Genomic DNA, 18352 nt, shown 5'->3' on the forward strand with positions numbered 1-18352 from the left:
CTAGATTGGCTTGACCCTCCTTAGTCTTTGTGCTTCTCCAGGCAGGCAGACAAGCGGAAGGACTGGTTTGGGGACTGCTGTTTACATCTCTGTTTATCCCTGTGTCTGGTTTGCCTCCGCCTGTATGTGGCAATACCTGGCAGTGCCTATGGGGGCCTCTCCACAGGGCTTCAGGAGGGTCCAGAGACTTGATCAGTAGCAGGTGGGGGGACAGTACTCCTTGGTTCCAGGGTTGAGCGTGTCCTTCAGATGGCCTGGTATTTATTGTTTCTTCCTTTATCTGTCCCCCCTTTACAGGTCTGCAGCCAAATCTTCTCCCCTTTCCACAACAGAACAGCCTCATCCTCCCACAGACGGGGCCTGGCCTTGCATCCCAGGTAAACAGCACATTCCTCCTGTTTCCTCTCGGAATGTCTTAGCTCTAGGCAGAGTTCAGCTCCTTGGGGTTTCCCTATCCCTTTACTAGGGTACTTACTCCTCTGGGAAAAGGAACCAGCCAGGCACTGCAGCATAGAGAAATCCAAGGTGCAGTTAGGGGAGATGGTTTTCTCACTAAAGTGAGGCTAGAATGAGAACCCAGGGGTTCCAACTCCCACTCTAACCTGCAGCGTGTTGCAGGCCCTAGTAGCTCTCCTCTGAAGACCAGGAGTCATCTAGCTCCCCAGGTATGGCAAGGTGACCACCATGTCTCCCTGGGTGCTCTCAAGCCCCAAGAAGGAGAGTTGAGTACCGTAGGCCTGATGTCCTGGACTACAAAGCCCATGTCTCTCACCTCAGGCCCACTGTTCCAGACTGTGTCCTGCAGTGGGCACATGTCTGGGTTTAGGAGAGAGGCCATTTGCAGAGCTACCATGGTTCCACACAGTGCCTGTTTGCCACTTAGGGAAAAAAAGATACCTCTTTATCTGGCCAGCTGCAGCTTCGTGCCAGGTGTGTGGCTTGGCAACAGCAGCAGTGGCTCTATCTACTCCCTTATCTGGGCGCTCCTATGAAGTGGCAGGACTTGTCTCTCTACAGATGGATGGGATGGTTGGAAGTGACTGCAGACACGTACAGTGTCCTTTCTCTGTGCTAAGATCCCCATGGCTTCTTAAGGGCCCCAGCTTTGCGGAGGGCTAGTGGAGGAGTGGAAGCAGGAGACGCCACCTAGTGGTTAAAAGAAATGGTGACACCAGAATGGTGAACTGCACCTTACCTCCTCCTGGCTGCTTCCAGAGTCTCATGGTCATAGACTTGGATCTGGAAGAGGACCTAGTGAGAATTCAAGATAAATTCTCTCATCTTCTAACATTTGATCATGAAGAAACTGGTTGCAGAGAAACCATTTAGAAGATTATTGAGATCATGGTAGTTGGTGTGGGATGGTGCACCTGTAGTCCCAGGGCTACTTGGGATGCTGGGGCAAGAGGTTCACTTGAACCCAGAAGTTCAAAGACAGCCTGGGCAACATAGTAAGACTTCATCTCAAAAAAAAAAAAAAAAGAAGAAGAAGAAGATTGTTCTGGAGGGTAATAAGGGATTATCTTAGAGTTATGGTAATAAGAATAGAGAGAAGGAATGGGTAAGAAGGTGTTTAAGAAGTCGAATCTATGCTATTTGATAACTAATTTTTAAAATTGTTGTACCGGAGGTTAAACCCAGGGGCACTTAACCACTGAGCAACATCCCCAGACCTTTTTTTGTATTTTATTTAAAGACAGGCTCTTATTGAGTTGCTTAGGGCCTCACTAAGTTGCTAAGACTGGCTTTGAACTTGTGATCCTCCTGCCTCAGCCTCCTGAGCTGCTGGGATTACAGGCGTTCACTGACCAGCTTGGTAACTGATGTGATGTGACGGGGATGGGGGAGGAAAGTGGTCTAGCAGAGAACTCAATAAGTATTTGTCAAATGAAAGAACAAATAATGAAAAGAAAGGTCCAAAGAAGACTGAGACTTTGCCTTGAAGGTCCAGTGTATGCCACCTCCCTGCCCATCCTCTCCCTACAAAACAGGGACCGCTCCATGATGGTTTTCAATCCATTCTGTTTAAAAGACTTTTCTTGGGGCTGGAGATGTGGCTCAGCGGTAGCGCGCTCGCCTGGCATGCGTGCGGCCCGGGTTCGATCCTCAGCACCACATACCAACAAAGATGTTGTGTCCGCCGAGAACTAAAAAATAAATATTAAAAATTCTCTGTCTCTCTCTCTCTCCTCTCTCACTCTCTCTAAAAAAAAAAATAAATAAAAAAAAAAAAAAGACTTTTCTTGGGGAAAAGAGTCCTTAACTTGCCTCTGGTTCTTTTCTCCTCTGCACTATAAGGATGCCCACCTGACTGGTAACCCTGAATATCTTTGGGAGAGAGGAGTTAGCTCAGTTTTGGAAAAGAGAATACCGGGAAGCAGAGAGAAAGTGGATCTAGCCCGAGTTGTCCACATGGGCAGTAGCCTCCGAGCTGACACAGTGCCTGGCCCCCTAGATGTGGATTGCACTCATCTTTGTGGAATCAGAGTTGTTTCAAGATTGGATTTCTGACCCTCGAACAGGCAGATTTAAGAGTACATTTCCCTCCAAAAGCAGACTAAAGAAAGTATTTCCTGGGGGCTGGGGTTGTGGCTCAGTGGTAGATCGCTTGCCTAGCATGTGTGAGGCACAGGGTTCGGTCCTCAGCACAGCATAAAAATATATAAATAAAGTAGAGGTATTGTGTCCATCTACAACTAAAAAAAAATTTTTTTTAAAGTATTTCCTGACAACCACGAATGAGATCAAGGCACATTTCAATCACACTGATAAATATACCTTTGATTAAAACCAAAACACTCTTGCAAGAGAAAATGGTGGTGTAGAAAGTAAAGTAGTGCTCATGCAGTTCGAGACCATGTGGAAGTTCTGTTAAAGCCATGAGTTCCCGATATCCTCTGTTATCTTCAGTTGGTGCCTGTTGGACACCTCAAGTTACCTTGCATATGGAAAAACACAGACAAGGTAAACACCTTTTTTCTTGTCCCATTCTGAGATTTGTTTTTGGAATCTCTGTAAACAACCTTGCAATCTCCTTTTATGGTGGAAAACTGAAAGGAGGAAATAACCTGCTCAAACAGTGAGTCATGGACCAAAACCCAGAAAGCCACCTCCCTATCCTGAACTCCTGTGGTTTCTGCCCCAGGTAGCCCAGTTATTTGCTATATCATTATAGAAACTCCATGTTCCACTTCCACACCATTACTAATACAGGACTAAATGTATCCGAGCCATCCTCTAATGGGACCTGTTAGTAACAAACTCCACAGAGAATGTTCTTCAGCCTGTTGAATCTTTGTGGACCTGCTTGGTATATGTTCCCCTACCAGGCAGTTGGGCGCCCTGGGCTGCCAGGATCCTCTTTAGAACCCCATCTGGAAACATCACAGCATCTCCCAGTGCCTAAGCATCTACCCAACTCTGGAGGGGCAGATGAGCCTAGTGACCTCGAGGAGCTGGAAAAGTTTGCCAAGACCTTCAAGCAGAGGCGCATTAAGCTGGGCTTCACACAGGTTTGGTTTGGGGGTAGGAGATGGAAAGAGTAAAGTTGAGAGAGGGGGAATGGGGCTTCCCAAGTGCAGGATTCAAGAGCTACCTGAGGCTTCATGTGTTTGGAACAAGCCCTTCATGTCCCTGAGTTCCCCGAGAAGAGAGCGCAGTTATCAGTAGCGGGGCAACTGAGGACATTGCTGGTGGGGGAGGAGAGGAAGGAAGGCCCGGAAAGGACTCAGTCTATTCCTAGTCTAAGGACATATGTTCCTCTACCAGGCAGTGGGAAAAGACTTAGAAAGGAGCTGAAGTCATGGGTGGGTACTTATGGTGTTGCTGGATGTGTGATGGGGCCAGCGTGGCGGGGATGCAGGCAACAGGAGCCTGTCCATCACACCCCTCCCTCTCGGTCCCCTGTGCAGGGCGATGTAGGCTTGGCGATGGGAAAGCTGTATGGCAACGACTTCAGCCAGACCACCATCTCACGGTTCGAGGCCCTCAACCTGAGCTTCAAGAACATGTGCAAGCTCAAGCCGCTACTAGAGAAGTGGCTGAATGATGCAGGTAGGCCTGGAAGAGGGGACGTGGAGGGGGACCTAGACGAGGCCTTAGGAATCATTCCAGTGATGTGTGTATGTACAGGGCTTTAGAGGTTGCAGAAATAGCACCCCTTTCTCCTCCTCCTGATTCTAGAATGAATTGAGAAATAAGACATAGGAGACAGGCAAGTAGAGATGACAGGATCAGCTTTATTACTGAGAAAGCCCTTTGTGGGACATGACTTTAGTTCTGTAGCCATGAAGATGTGCTCCCAGGTCATTCCACTTCCTACCCCAGAACCACCCAGCCTAGACCTTAGGAATCTCCCTGGAGGTAAATCTGGGTCTGCAGGGCAGATGCACTTACCCAGATTGCTCTCTAGAGTAGATCTAGAGAGATAGGACAGTTAGGCTTCAAGAGACTCACTGGGATGGGGAGACCACAGCACAGCACAAGGTCTTCCCTAGACACTTCTGGAGTAGGATTTAGGGGACAGGCAGCAATTGCCATCTAGACTGGCCAAGTATACAGAAGGATCCGTGAGGATCAGTCTTTCTGAGAGGTCAAGGTTGTAAGCCAAGGGGCCAGGTGTTTGGGACAATGCCAGAAGAGTTTGGTGTCAGGGTGAGCATAAGACAGGGTTTCTCAATCCGGCAATATGGACATTTGTGGCCTATTGTTGTGGGGACTGGCCTATACATTGCAGAATAGTTAACAGCCACCTGCCCTGGGTTGAGACACCTCAAAATGTCTCCAGACACTGCCAAGTGTCCCCAGGGGAGTGGTGGTGCAGTGGCCCCTATTTGAGAACCCCTGGTCTAGGTGAAGAGGGCAGACAGGGCAGGGTGGATAGCCAGAGTGGGTATGTGACCCTCGTTGAAGTCCCTCCATGCAGAAGCTTGGGAGGGAGCAAGGAAGTCCTCCCCCATCAGGCCGGCCCTGAGACAACTTCTACTGAAGCACTGAAGTAGAAGGAATGATCAGAGGTGCTGGGTGTAGGGGCACACACCTGTAATCCCAGCTAATTGGGAGGCTGAAGCAGGAGGATCATAAGTTGAAGGCCAGCCTAGACAACTTAGCAAGACCCTGGCTCAAAATAAAAAGGGATGGAGATATAGCTCAGTGGTAGAGTGAACCTGATTTCAAGCCCCAGTACCAAAATGAATAAATAAATAAGAGAGAGAGAAGAAGAAAAGAAACGACTAGAGGGCCCGAGAATTTTTGAGAAAGGGCCTATGGGTCATCTCAGAGTGACCCCGACTGATGCTTCAGTCCTTCCTAAGGCATAACCCTCCTGCCCAGTTACAGCCTTAGCTTCAGCACTCTTGCTGACCAACAAATGGCTTCACTACAAACATTCTGCCACCAAGTACCAGTGTCTTTGGCTCAGAATGCCATTTTACTTGGTGTTCACATCCAGACATATCTCTAAGAAACAAAGTCGCCAGTGTTACTTGGAGCTCTGCCCGTGCCCACTCACACCCACACATGCCGCTCATGTCCGGACTTCCCTGAACCATGACCGCAAACACTGGAGACTGTGGTGAGAGGCAGGAGGACCTTTGCCCAGAGCAACGAGAAGAAGCAGGATCTTGGTCTGTTCTGGGTCCCCTGTTGCGGGAGGGGGCCCGTCCTGAAAGAGCTACTGCAGAACCCACTGGGAAGGGCTGTAGGACCTCGAGTCCACCGTGGCAGGGCCTGACCCCCTGTGCATCCCCTTCTCTGAGCTTCTCTTGCTCCTGTGCCTTCCTCAGAGTCCTCTCCGTCTGACCCCTCAGTGAGCGCACCTAACTCCTACCCCACCCTCAGCGAAGTGTTTGGCAGGAAGAGGAAGAAACGGACCAGCATCGAGACCAACATCCGCCTGACTCTGGAGAAGAGATTTCAAGATGTGAGCAGCCCCCTCTGTGAGAGTGGGTGGGCCGACCTACTCAGGTGGACGAGGAGGCACCACAGGGCTGGGAGGCTGGGCCCTGGGCACCAGCTCTTTCCCCAGCACACCTGTCACATCACCTTCTGTCTCCAAGTGCCCTGGGATTTGAGTGGAAGGCTGCCCTTCACCTAGGGTTCCAGAAGCATCTCCCCACCACTGAACCTTTGTATTCTGGCATTTATTTGGAATCCGTTGTCCCTCTCACTAAGAGGAATATAGAGTCCCAGGAGATTGTGTCCAATCAGGGTAAAGGTAAAAAATCAGGGTGTCCTATATAAACTCCATCTTTTTAAAGATAAATTTTGCATTTTTCAAATTAGAAAGATAATAAAGTTTCATCCTAAACAATTTGGAAAATACAGGGAAAGAAATAGAAAGAAAAAAATGTACCCTCCAGTGCTATCTGAATACATGTTCTTCTATTCCCTTTTCCTATGCACATTTAAGTGCTTGTGACCATATTGTGCACTTGTTATCATATTATATGTGTTTATGAACTTTTGTGACAAAAGCATGTGGAAGCTATGGACCCCACCAGGAGCCAGGGAACAGAAGCCCAAGAGCTTCCAGCCAGGATCTCTCAGATTCCAGCCTCCAGAGCCATGCTTGGTACCACCCACCTCTGAGGCCCAGGCTCTCACCCAAACTTATAGGCCTGAGCCTGAGATTGCCACCCCACTAGCAGATCCCCCAGTGCACTTGGCTCAGGGACTTGATGGCTGCATCCCGTTGGCAGGATTCCCAAAGCTGGCATTCCCTTCTCAGAACAGGACAGTATAGGGTGGTTGCAGAAGTGTGGAGAGAGGGGCTCAACCACAGACTGGAGCTGGGTTGATGGCACACGCCTGTAATCCCTACTGCATGGGAGGCTGAGACAGGAGGATCACAAGTTCAAAGCCAGTCTCAGCAACTTAATGAGGCCCTAAACAACTTAGCAAGACCCTGCCTCTAAATAAAATATTTATAGGGCTGGGAATGTGGTTCAGTGGTTGAGTGCCTCTGGGTCTGGGTTCAATTCCCAGCACCAAAACATAAAAATAGACCTGGGTGGCAGGGCCTGAACCAGCATGATGACCTCATATTCTTGCACAGCTACCCTGAAGACGTGACAAGGGCATGAGTTTTAGCTTCCTCCTCTCCTTGTAAGAGATGACAAGGGGAAGGATATCAGGTTCTGAGAAAGCACGGGTTCTGGGGATTCTGCTCCCCACCCCACGTAGCTCACCCTGGACCTCTGTCCTCAGAGCTGCTCCTGAGGGAAGGAGCCAGAGCCGAGACTTGCTGTTATGGAGCCTCTATTCTGTGTCAGTTCTTTGCTTGGCAATTTATACACATTTTCTCATTTAATCCTCACCGTAACCCTCAATTGTGGGCACTATTGTTCTTATTTCATAGATAAGCCTGAGGCTCAGATAGGTTAATAAAGTTTCCCAAAGACACACAGTGTGTAGTGATTAAGAGGATCCCATCCTAGAACTGACTCTAAAGCTTCTGATCCATATGTTGTTCAATCCTGCTTCTTTGGAACATCTATCCCTCATCCCTGATTTTTGATCCTGTTCCCTTCTGCTGATCACATTCTGTCCCTTCATCCCTGTAGAACCCTAAACCCAGTTCAGAAGAGATCTCCATGATTGCAGAGCAGCTGTCCATGGAGAAGGAGGTGGTGAGGGTCTGGTTCTGCAACCGACGCCAGAAGGAGAAGCGAATCAACTGCCCTGTGGCCACACCCATGAAGTCACCTGTCTACAACTCCCGAATGGTAAGTGGCCAGGAACCAAGTTGCCTGCCAGGTACTTATGGGCAGTGCAGGGGGATGGGGGGGCGACACAGAGTCACCTACACCCTGGGAAGGTGGTGGTTGGTGGGGTGCAGGATATGCAGTACATAAATAAGCAAGGAGATGCTGAGTGTAATACATAACATAAAGAAGACCGGAAGGGCAACGGGGTGTAAAGTGATGGGTGGGAGGATTTTTAAGAGTGAGATTAGCAAGGACCTCTTCGTTAAGGTAGCATTTGAGCAGAGCTCTAAGTGTTGCTAGGAAATGAAATACGTGGATATCTGGGGGAAAGAGGGACCCAGGCAGAGGGCCAACAAGTAAAAGATGCTGCATGTTCCAGGAGCAGCAAGGAAGCCATTGTGCCTGGGGCAGAGCAAGGAGAGGAAGGAAGGAGAAGTAGCGGGGAGCAGACTCCCCCGGGGTCTCGGAGTCCACCAAAGGACCTGAGATTCTAGTTTCAATAGAGCGAGAGATGGTTGGAGAGTCCTGCAGGGAAGTCTGAGCGGGTTGACATGGGCTTCTGCGTGGAGAGTGACCTGGGTGGAGGCGAGGAGAATTATGGTCATCAGCCTGAGAGAGGTGGAGGCTTGGCTGGGGTGGTAGCCATGGTGACGGGGGTGAGACATGGTAGGACTTTGCATAAACTTCAGCTGTGGAGCCAACAGGATGTGCCAATGACTCAGTAGGGACTGTGAGGAAAGGAGCAAAGGTGACTTTAAAAGGTTTTGGAAACTGCACAGCTGGTTGGGAGGCCCCATTAGCTTTAGAGATGAAGATGGCAGGAAAAGCAGGCTTGAGGGACAAAAGAACTTGAGAATTTGGGGCGGTTTTATTAAGTTGGACATGCTACTAGGCATCCAAGAGGAACTGGGGAGTTAAGTCTGTGACTCTGGTGTCCAAGGGAGAAGTCAGGGTGGGAATAATTTGGAGTTCCAGGAATATATGTGGAAATTTGGGGGATAGGGGAACACGGGACCTGGATGGCAGGGGAGAAGGTTTTCTCCCCTATCTCTGGGATGGTGATGGTTGAAGGTCAAGAAAGTTGAAGATGATGATGTCCTTGGGTCTTCTAGCACCTACTGTGGTTGAAATTCAGCCTTGTTGGACCACTCCTCAGTATTTATCCTAAAAAATTAAAATCAGCACACTATAGTGATACCTGCACACCCATGTTTATAGCAGCACGGTTCACAGTAGCCAAACCATGGAACCAGCTAGTGTCCATCAATAGATGAATGGATAAAGAAAATGTGGTATACCTATATAATGGAGTTTTATTCAACCATAAAGAAGAATGAAATCATGTCATTTGAGGAAAATGGATGGAACTCGACAACATTGTTAAGGGAAGTAAGCCAACTCAGAATGTCAAGAGTTATATGTTTTCTCTCATGTGGAAGCTAGAGAGGAAAAAGGAAAAGAAATGTGGGAGAGGATCTCATGAAAATAGAAGGGCCATCAGTAGAGGAAAGGGACCAAGGAGAGGGAGGAGGGAGGAAAGGGGAAATACTGGGGAATGATGTCAGCCAAATTATGTTGTTATATGGCGTTATATGTGTGGCTATGTAACAACAAATTCCACCATCATATATAATTATAATGCACCAATAATCAAAATTGAAAAAAAAATCAGCCTTATCAGGTGAGACACAGCAATTTCATAAAAATTATAGCACTATTGAGTTTTCACCAAACATCTGTTGACCACCTACTGTATGTTGGCCTTTGTGCTGAGAGCTGGTATCTTTTTCTAACCATGAAAAGATAAATACCGTTTGTTCCCTGTCCCAGAGGACCTCGCTGCCTAGCAGAGGAGGCAGACAGATAAACAAACGATGAACAACAACATGATCATTTCTCTAGCACTTACTAACAGACCTTGGGAGGTGACAGTTAGGCACACTTCTCCAAGGAGATCATTAATACCTGAGCTCAGTCTAAAAGGGCAGGAAGGAATGAGAGGCGGGGAAGTGTGAGGCGGAGCTCCTGGGGAGAGCAGGAGAGCAGCCATGTGGAGCAGATCATATGGCTCTTTCACCCAACTGCGAATGGTTCCAAGAGGAGGAGCCTTGAAAGACAAGGCTGGGTTGATATTGAAGGATGGTGTGTGGACTTAAATGAAGGTTTGCTGGGAGGCTGAGGCAGGAGGACTGCAAGTTCAAAGCCAGCCTCAGCAACTAAGTGGGCCCTAAGCAACTCAGGAAGACCCTGTCTCTAAATAAAATACAAAATAGGGCTTAGGATGTAGTTCAATGGTTGAGTGCCCCTGAGTTCAATCCCTGGTATAAAAAAAGAAAGAAAGAAAAAGAAAAAAAAGAAGTGAAGGTTTGGGAGAATCATTGAAGAATTTCAAGCAGGGCATTGGCTCCGAGTGATGGCTCTGACTGCAGGATAAAGGGTGGCTTGAAGGATACAATATGCACTGTAGAGAGAACAGACAGGATGTGAGCACAGTTATCCAACAGAGGAGAAATGAGGGTGAAGCAAGCCGTGGTACAAAAGAGATTCGAATGAGAAGCCGAAGGTTGTGGTTAATAAATCAAAAGCTGGCTGGGAGCAGGAAGGGTGAGGAAGGACAGAGAAACTTTTGAGGAGACTCTGAGCATTCAGGCTGGGCTGGGGCAGGGGTAGATAGCAGCGCCCTGTAGGAAACTGGACAGTGGAGAGGAGTTGGTTTGGGAGTGGGGAAAAATGATGGTTTCGCTTTGTACATCATGATGATCTAAGCAAGAATGTTCCTGGGTATTGGAATGATGGGTCTGGAGGTCAGAAGAGAAGCCGGGATGGAGACCTGGACAGGGCAGTCACAAGCACACGGGCCAAGCTTGAAATCCTGGGAGAGAAGATGTTTCCCTGTGAAGCTTGTATGGAGGGAGTAAAGAGGAAGGTCCACACCCCAACCCCGTGTACCCCCAGCAGAGAAGGAGGACCAGGGACAGAAATTGAGAAGGAAGAGCCAGAAAAGTCCAAGAAATTGCAAGCAGGTGGTGTGAGAGGTATGAACAGGGGCGAGCCTATAGGCGAGTCACAGGAACACGTGAAAGTCACTTAAATCAGAATGGGGTCCTGGAGAGTAGATCCCCTCATATGCTTGAAGAAGAGATTAGGAATTAGTAAGAACTGCATACAAGAGGAAGGAGCAGCTTTCGAGAAGCCCTGCAGTTATAAAACAGCATGACACCTGTGGGGAATCACACATATTTCAGTCTGGCTCCAGCCAAGGGTTTGCGATTAAAAATTAGAAAGGTTGGTGAGGGCTGGAAAATGATGTGTTATGGATTCTGCGTTACCCTGAAAGCCACAAGGAACCGCTGAATATTTTAAGTTGGAAATAACATGGTAGCCATTCATCATTGCTTCTTCAAGTATTCACTGCATGCTTGGTACTAGGGATACCATGGTGTACAACATACATGTGATTCCTGCTTACAGAAAACACACTGAATAAATGCTGTTGTGATGGGTGTCAAAGAGGATGTGCAGGTGTTTAAGGACTCACCTCGTCCAGGGTGTCAAAGGCTTCCCTGAGAAATTATGTTTAAACCGACCTCATAAAAAAGAATGGCACTATTGACATGAATGGGGAAAAGTGTCTGAGTTGGGGGGTTTAGGCAGGAGCAACCATAGGAAAGAACATTTTAGGCAGAGGAGAGAGTATATGCAAAGGCCCTGAGTCTGGCAGGGATGGGGAGAAGAGGAATCATAAAGATTGGGATGGGGGGAGCCCAGGAGCAAAACAGAGTGTGAATGAGGAGGCTGGAGTGGGAGGCAGGGGTGGGCATTTGTAGGGCATTGGAGGCCATGTTAAGGAACTTGGTCCATGCCATAAGAGCTTTGGGATCTTTGAAGATGGGGCTTTGGTTAGAAAATGTAGGAGGCAGGTCTCACAGTGGTTCATTTCCACCCAGGACACCAACATGGGAGGAAGGGTGAGTGAGCTTCATTTGTTATTGTCATTCCCTGATCACATTTTTTGAGGATCTGCAACTCCCAGGCCTGGGTGAAGGTACTAGTGATACAGCAGAGAACTGCACAGGCATTGCCCTGCCCTCCAAGGCCGGCAGCCACAGGGGACAAGCACATGATAACACACAGACATGAGATGTCATTCTCTTTTTCCCCTGTCTTCACAAGACAAGGACATGGTTTCTTCTGGTTCTGATATGAAATGATCTCCAAAATATATAGTTAATTTAGAAAAAGGAAAAAGGCAAAATGCTGCACACCAGTGTGGGCATAATTTTGGTTACCATATTTATAAACAATAAAAAAGGGGCCAGGTACAGTGCTACACACTATCACCCCAGCTACTCAGGAGACTGAGATAGGAGGACTGAAAGTTCAAGGTCATCTTAGGCAATGTAGTGAGGCCCTGTTTCAAAATAAAAGGGCCAGGATATATCTCAGGGGTAGGGTGCATGTGTACATGAGACCCTGGGTTCAATCCCCAGTACAGAAAAAGGGGAGGGCAACATATATATGTCTGTATGTTTGCAGATGCACAGCCTGGTTTCAGAAGGAGACAGGAGCTGGGAGCGGGTCACAGTGACTAAAAACATTATTATTTATTTGAAAACAACAACAACAAATTTTTCAGGTGTGGCAGCAAGGAGGGAGATTACCGATTATATCTCTCAGCACTGGGCCACCCCTCCCAAACTGTGCCCCAGCCTGTCTCCACCCTCCTCAGATCCCCAGCCTACTGAGGAGGCTCATTGTAAAAGGAAAGGTAAATGCAAGAGGCGAGAACCATTGCTGATTAATTAGGAAATGAGAACATGCTGCATCCTGTTAGGACAGGCTGTTCCAAACCGAGGAGGGGAGGAGTGTCACATCACAGGCCCCTGGCAGAACTGTCTGTCAATATCCGTTGAAAACTCTGGTTAGAGCTCCCACATCAGCTTGAGAAGGAGCGGGGAGTAAAAGCATGCAGAGTTCAGCTCAGAAGACGAGTTGAAAACCATCTAGAGGTGTGCATCGGTAGAGAGCATTTTCCTTTAGGAAGGAAGGAAACTAACCTTTAACAAGCTGGCCCTCTTTGCCAGCCATGGGGTTGGAAGCTTTATGGACATTATCTCATTAAATCTTAATTAAAAGAAAATATCAGGGAGATGTTTCTGCTACTTTACAGATGAGAAAACTGAATCTCAGTGGGGTTGAATAACTTGCCTGGACTCATGCAGACGATGGATGAGGGGCCAGGTCTTCTGCCCAGATCCATCCATTCTGTTATATCTTGTTCTAGGGTAGTGACAGTGAGGGGGAGCTCAAACTCAGTTATCTTAAGTCCCTTTCTAATCTCAGACTTGACATGCTACAGAGTATCCAGGGCAAAATAAAAAGCTCCAGTGATCAACATTCAACTCCTCCCTTTGTCTCTGGAGAATCTGTGGTGCATTCACCCATCAGGGGGCATTGGCCAGAAGCAAGGTTGCTAGGGCTGCACTCCACTGCCCTGAACTCAGGCAGGGTTTTCTCAGGAAGGGAGAAGTGGGAACTGGAAATGAGGCAGCAGCTGGCAGCATCTGCTAAGCATAGCCCTGAGGCTTGCTCATTTCACCACCAGGACACTCAGGCAAGGCACCTTCAGCCTGGTAGTGTCAAAGAAACCTTGCTGGGGCACAGCAGTGTGGGGGAAGGCAGGGTGTCAGGACCAGGGAGCTTCCAGAACAGACCAGGGCTAGAGCTGGATGGGGCAGTACGTGGTCCATAGGCCTTCTTATAAGAAGAATGGGGTGTAGGTTTGGGGAATAGGAAATCAATGAAGTCAAGCCTTGGTCTCTGCAGTCTGGAACCCAGCATGTTGGGAGTAGGACCCAAGGTTGGAAAAGGTAGTGGGAGTGGATACTTACAGCCTCTCTTGCCTTTCAGGTCTCTCCCTCAGGGACTTTGGGCCCCCTCCCTGTCCCTCCTGTCCACAGCACCATGCCTGGAACAGGTGAGCTTAAAAATAATATTTCTAGATAGCTCCATAATTCCTTTAGATAACAGGATATTAGAACCAGAAAAGATTCCTTGTAGTTCTAATATCCTGTTATCTAAAGGAGAACTAGCATCCCATAAATGCACTTCAAGGGACATTAAAATCCATGCCGAGAACAGGATTCCATGATCAAATAAATTTGGAAAGTTCTGGGTAAGAAAAGTTTAGACAAATGTGTTTGTTTTAATGGCAGCACTTCTCAGCAATCAAACACATACTACATTGCAAAATGAGCTGTAGAGAAGGCCGAAGGAAGGCAGGGTTTTCCATTACTAATTTTATTTTTTTATTTTGAGACAAGGCCTTGCTAAGTTGCTGAGGCTGACTCAAACTTGCAATCCTCCTGCCTCAGCCTCCCGAGTCATTAGGATTAGAGGTGTGTGTCACCACACCTGGCTCAAACTAATTTTTAACAGGATTCTATTTTTCAAAAATCACCTGTAGCATTTCAGAGAGCCAGAGATGTTGGTGATATGTCCAAATATGCCCAGGACAACCACAGGGGCTGCTTCATATCCTGCCATAATTATCATAATTATTATTTTTTTTCTTTTGGCACCAGGGATTGAACCCAGTGGTGCTTAATATCTACATCCCCAGTCTATTTTATTTTTTCTTATATTTTGAGACAGGGTTTTATTAAGTTGTTTAGGGTTTCACTAAGTTGCGGAGACTGGCTTTGAATTTGTGATTCTCCTGCCTCAATCTCCTAAACCGCTGGGATTATAGGTGTATACCACCACACCGAGCTCTCTCTTCCATTTTTAAAAGTGTCTTAGCTTGATGGTAAAATGTAGGTCACCCTATGCATGGAACACAGTTTGGGAAGCCCAAACACAAGAATTCCATTTAGTCCAAATCTTCTATTTTACAGAGGACAAAAAAGAGTTTATGGAAGTGAAACAGGTTGGCACAGGCCACAGAACTGCTTAGTAAATGACCCAGGACCAAGATGAGACTCAAGTCCCCTTTCTCCTGGTTCAGCACTCCTTCAAGGAGATCACATGCCTTTTCTTGGGTGGAGAGGGGAAAACTAGAGTCATTAGTTATGTGCTTGGGTTCTCTTTTTCCCTGTATGCTTCTCTTTCTTTCCTCCTCTCTCCTTTTTCCTATGTTTCTTATTCTTTTTCCCCTCTCGCCTCTTGGTCTAGGGCTACAGATGCCCAGCCCAGGGTGTGTCGTGAAGTAGGATGATTTTGGCATCTATCCTCCTTGCATTTGGCAAGTCCTGAACTTGCAGAACCAGCCACACTGCTCTTGAGGGCCTGGGCTGCAGAGAGCATCTGCCATCAGAGTCTCTCTGGGGACAGGTCAGGCCAGCGGGTGGACATTGATGCTAATGCGATAGGAAGTGGGCAGATGGGTAGGGGAAGGGTGAGGTCCCTTTGGGGATATACCAGGAAGTCAGGTGTTAAAAAGGCCATATCACAACATCCCAGGATCCAACAGCATTCATTTCCCTCTATTTTTGCCTCTCCTTGTCCTTAGTAACGTCATCCTGTTCCCCTGGGAACAACAGCAGGCCTTCGTCTCCTGGCTCAGGACTCCACGCCAGCAGTCCCACTGCGTCTCAAAATAACTCCAAAGCAGCCATGAACTCCTCCTCCAGCTTTAACTCCTCAGGGTAAGACCCAGGGGGAGAGTGCAGAGGCAGCCGGCAAGCCCAGGGGCATGTGAGGAGTTGGACCAGTGCCTTGGGACAGAGAGCTTGTCATAGGACTGGAACAGAGGAATGGGCTGGCAGGGAGAGAACAGAGTGGACAACTAGACTGGACCATATCCCTAGGGAGCAGGGATTTTAAAATTAAACTGCAGCCAGGGGGCTGTCCTAGGAAGGAGCTGATGTCAACAAAGCCAAAATTTCCATCCTCACTTGGACAATGGAAATTTCCAAGCCATCCTGTCAGAAAGGACCAGGTCTTCTGCTGGGCTCAGGGGCAAGCTGGTCCATGTCAGGAACCCGGTTCTCAGGATGTTCTGACGCCAGCCAAGAGCTTAAGCACAAAGAACACCCTGGGCTTTAGGCATGGGTGACACCAGGAAGGAGGGAGGTGATGCCAACCCCTATTCCCACTGCCACCTGGGCAGCAGTGGGGACAGCAGCCTCCAGGGCTTTGGAAGTTGGACTCTAGGTTCCAGACCTGAACTTGTAGGAAGAGATGCATCTGCTTGTCCCAATCCAGGTGGTTCAACAAGACAGTCAGCTTTTACTGGCCAATTGTGGTATAGTCCCCAAAGATGGAATTCCCCTGGTACCAGAGAGATAAAGAGAGAGAGAGAGAGAGAGAGAGAGAGAGAGAGAGAGAGAGAAACACCAAATAATATATTATTAGGAGCTTTACAAAATTACTTTGAGGTATGAGACATATTGGAAAGTCTACAATTCAGTGGGGTTTTTTTGTGTATTGCCAAGGTCATTCAACCATTACCATTACCTAGTTCCAGAACATTTTCATTTCACCCCAGAAAAACCCCTGTATGTGTTAGTGGTCGCTCCCATTTCCATCTTTTCCAAGCACATTAGTTACTTTATGATAGACCTGTTTCCTTCTTCCTTCCAGATCTTGGTACCGATGGAATCATCCCACCTACCTCCACTGAGACCAGAACGTTCCTCCTGCTGCACCTGGCCCTGTATGACCCCCCACCCCCAAGGAAGGGAGCCACGCCCTCTCTATGTGGACAGATTACTTTCAGAAGCGTGGAAGAAAAGCCCCACTATGAGTGAACCCAGACTCTTGCCTTCTTCAAGAGCAAGGGCTTCCAGAGAGCCAAACTGTGATAGAGCCATGTGCTGACTCTAATGCTCTTGAAATACATCTCCCTCCCAGGAGGTTTCCGTTTTCACCGTCTTTGCCTGTGCCCTGAGCTTCTACCATGACTTCACCAAGGCAATAGTCCTTCAGAGAAAAGGACTTCTTGTAATTATTCTCCAACTCATCCATGGGATTCTGGGGACAGCCATTTGCCTGGCGTGCCATACTGCCAGAGACAGTGGTTTTGATTTTGAACTTAGCCACAATCCCAAACTGATCCCAAAATCTGTGGAAAGATTTGAATCCTGTCTCTACCAAAGCCTGATGGTTTCTCTGTTTAGTAGTTTTCCCAGTGATTCACCATTTCATCCTATTTTCTTTTTAAGCTCACCCTTCTTTCTTTCTACAAACAGATTCTCTCTCTCTCTCTCTCTCTCTCTCTCTCTCTCTCTCTCTCTCTCTCTCTCTCTCTTTTGGGTGGGGGATACTGGGGATTGAATCCAGGGGAACTCTACAAAAACTGAGCTATGTCGCTATTTCTTTTTTATCTTTAATTTTGAGACAGGATCTCACAAAGTTGCCCAGGCTGGTCTTGAACTTGTGATCCTCCTGCCTCAGCCTCCCAAGTTGCTGGGATTACAGGCATGTGCCGCACCCAGCCAGCTCCATCCATTCTTGCATTCTCCAAGTACCTTCCTCTCTACAGATGGCTGAGCCACCATCTGTCCCCTGGGCATGCTGCTCTGCCCCCTGGTGCTCTTCTGTTGGCTCACATCTACCCCAGAGTTCAAGAGCACTTGCTCTCCCTCTCTTTCCCTGTGTTTCTCCTTAGCCCACCCTCCCTCTTTCTCCTGGCTACATAAAAGGAAGAACCCAAGAGCAAACACACAAATGTTGTTGGCAACCTGTACATAGTGCTTTCCTGGTTTTACATTATGTTCTTCTCTCCTTAATGTGGAATTTTCCAGAAAGATGTTTAACTCAGGTGTGAATTTTGAAGATGTCTCTGTAATATTTTATCTTCTTAAAAAAAAAAAAAAGAAAAAAGGAAAAAAATACCAAAGTGTGAAATACTTCCAGAGTTCCCTCTCAGGCTGGGAGTCTGCTGACTTTTTTTGGGAATATTATCTCTAGAGTCTCCTTTGTGGGCCAGTGTGTAGAGCTCTAACATGAAGCCATCCCAGAAATGGTCACTTTTTTTCTTTTTTTTAAAGACTGCATATCCAGGAAACTGTTGAGACCCAAAGGAATCTCTCGGTTTCTAAATAAATCTGTATAGTGATGATATAAACTACGTCATCATTGGTAGAAGAGGTTTAGATTACCGTGTTGTGCCTTTTCTTTGTGAGGAGTGGGAAAGGGGAGGGGATATGAGTGCATATAAAGAAATGGGGTGAGAAGAATGATTCAATTGGTACAGGAAGTGTATTGCCCCCAAAGGGGAGGCTAAAGATGGCCTACATTGACACAGGACCCTGATGAGTTCAGAGTTCTTACTTCTTGGGATACAACTATCTTGGGGCACAGTAGGCAAGAATTCTTTTCCTCATTTTGTAAGTGGGACAATGGTGAATATTTAAGACCACGTCACTCAGAGACTCCAGAGGTGGAGCTGAGGCGAATCTCTCTTATCTCAGATGTCCTGAACGTTAATTATAATTTATTCACAACATGAAGCCTTAGAAATTTAAGGCAGAGTAAATTTCATAACCATATATATGAAGAAGGTTGAGATGCAGACAAGGCATCCTGTGTTTTCTCTTAGTTGAATAAAAACTTAAGCAGCTACACATCTGGGCGTAGTGACACAAACCTGTAATCCCAGTGACTGACAGGAGGATTGAAGTTCTAGACTCAGAAATGTAGCA

The 18352-nt window shown here is 47.4% G+C and overlaps 1 protein-coding gene across 1 annotated transcript in view; it reads left to right on the forward strand.

The window, feature by feature from the left end:
- Pou2f3 (POU class 2 homeobox 3) overlaps positions 1-16329 on the forward strand; it is a 79466-nt gene extending 63137 nt beyond the window's left edge. Inside the window, exons 6-13 of the mRNA XM_026403494.2 lie at positions 298-377; positions 3330-3512; positions 3912-4053; positions 5784-5920; positions 7563-7724; positions 13617-13683; positions 15217-15352; positions 16290-16329. Coding sequence (XP_026259279.1) covers positions 298-377; positions 3330-3512; positions 3912-4053; positions 5784-5920; positions 7563-7724; positions 13617-13683; positions 15217-15352; positions 16290-16329 — 947 coding nt within the window. The remainder of the gene's footprint in view (positions 1-297; positions 378-3329; positions 3513-3911; positions 4054-5783; positions 5921-7562; positions 7725-13616; positions 13684-15216; positions 15353-16289) is intronic.
- The last annotated feature ends 2023 nt before the right edge of the window (positions 16330-18352 follow it).

The sequence above is a fragment of the Urocitellus parryii genome, chromosome 4 (assembly GCF_045843805.1).
Source record: "Urocitellus parryii isolate mUroPar1 chromosome 4, mUroPar1.hap1, whole genome shotgun sequence".
Taxonomy (NCBI): domain Eukaryota; kingdom Metazoa; phylum Chordata; class Mammalia; order Rodentia; family Sciuridae; genus Urocitellus; species Urocitellus parryii.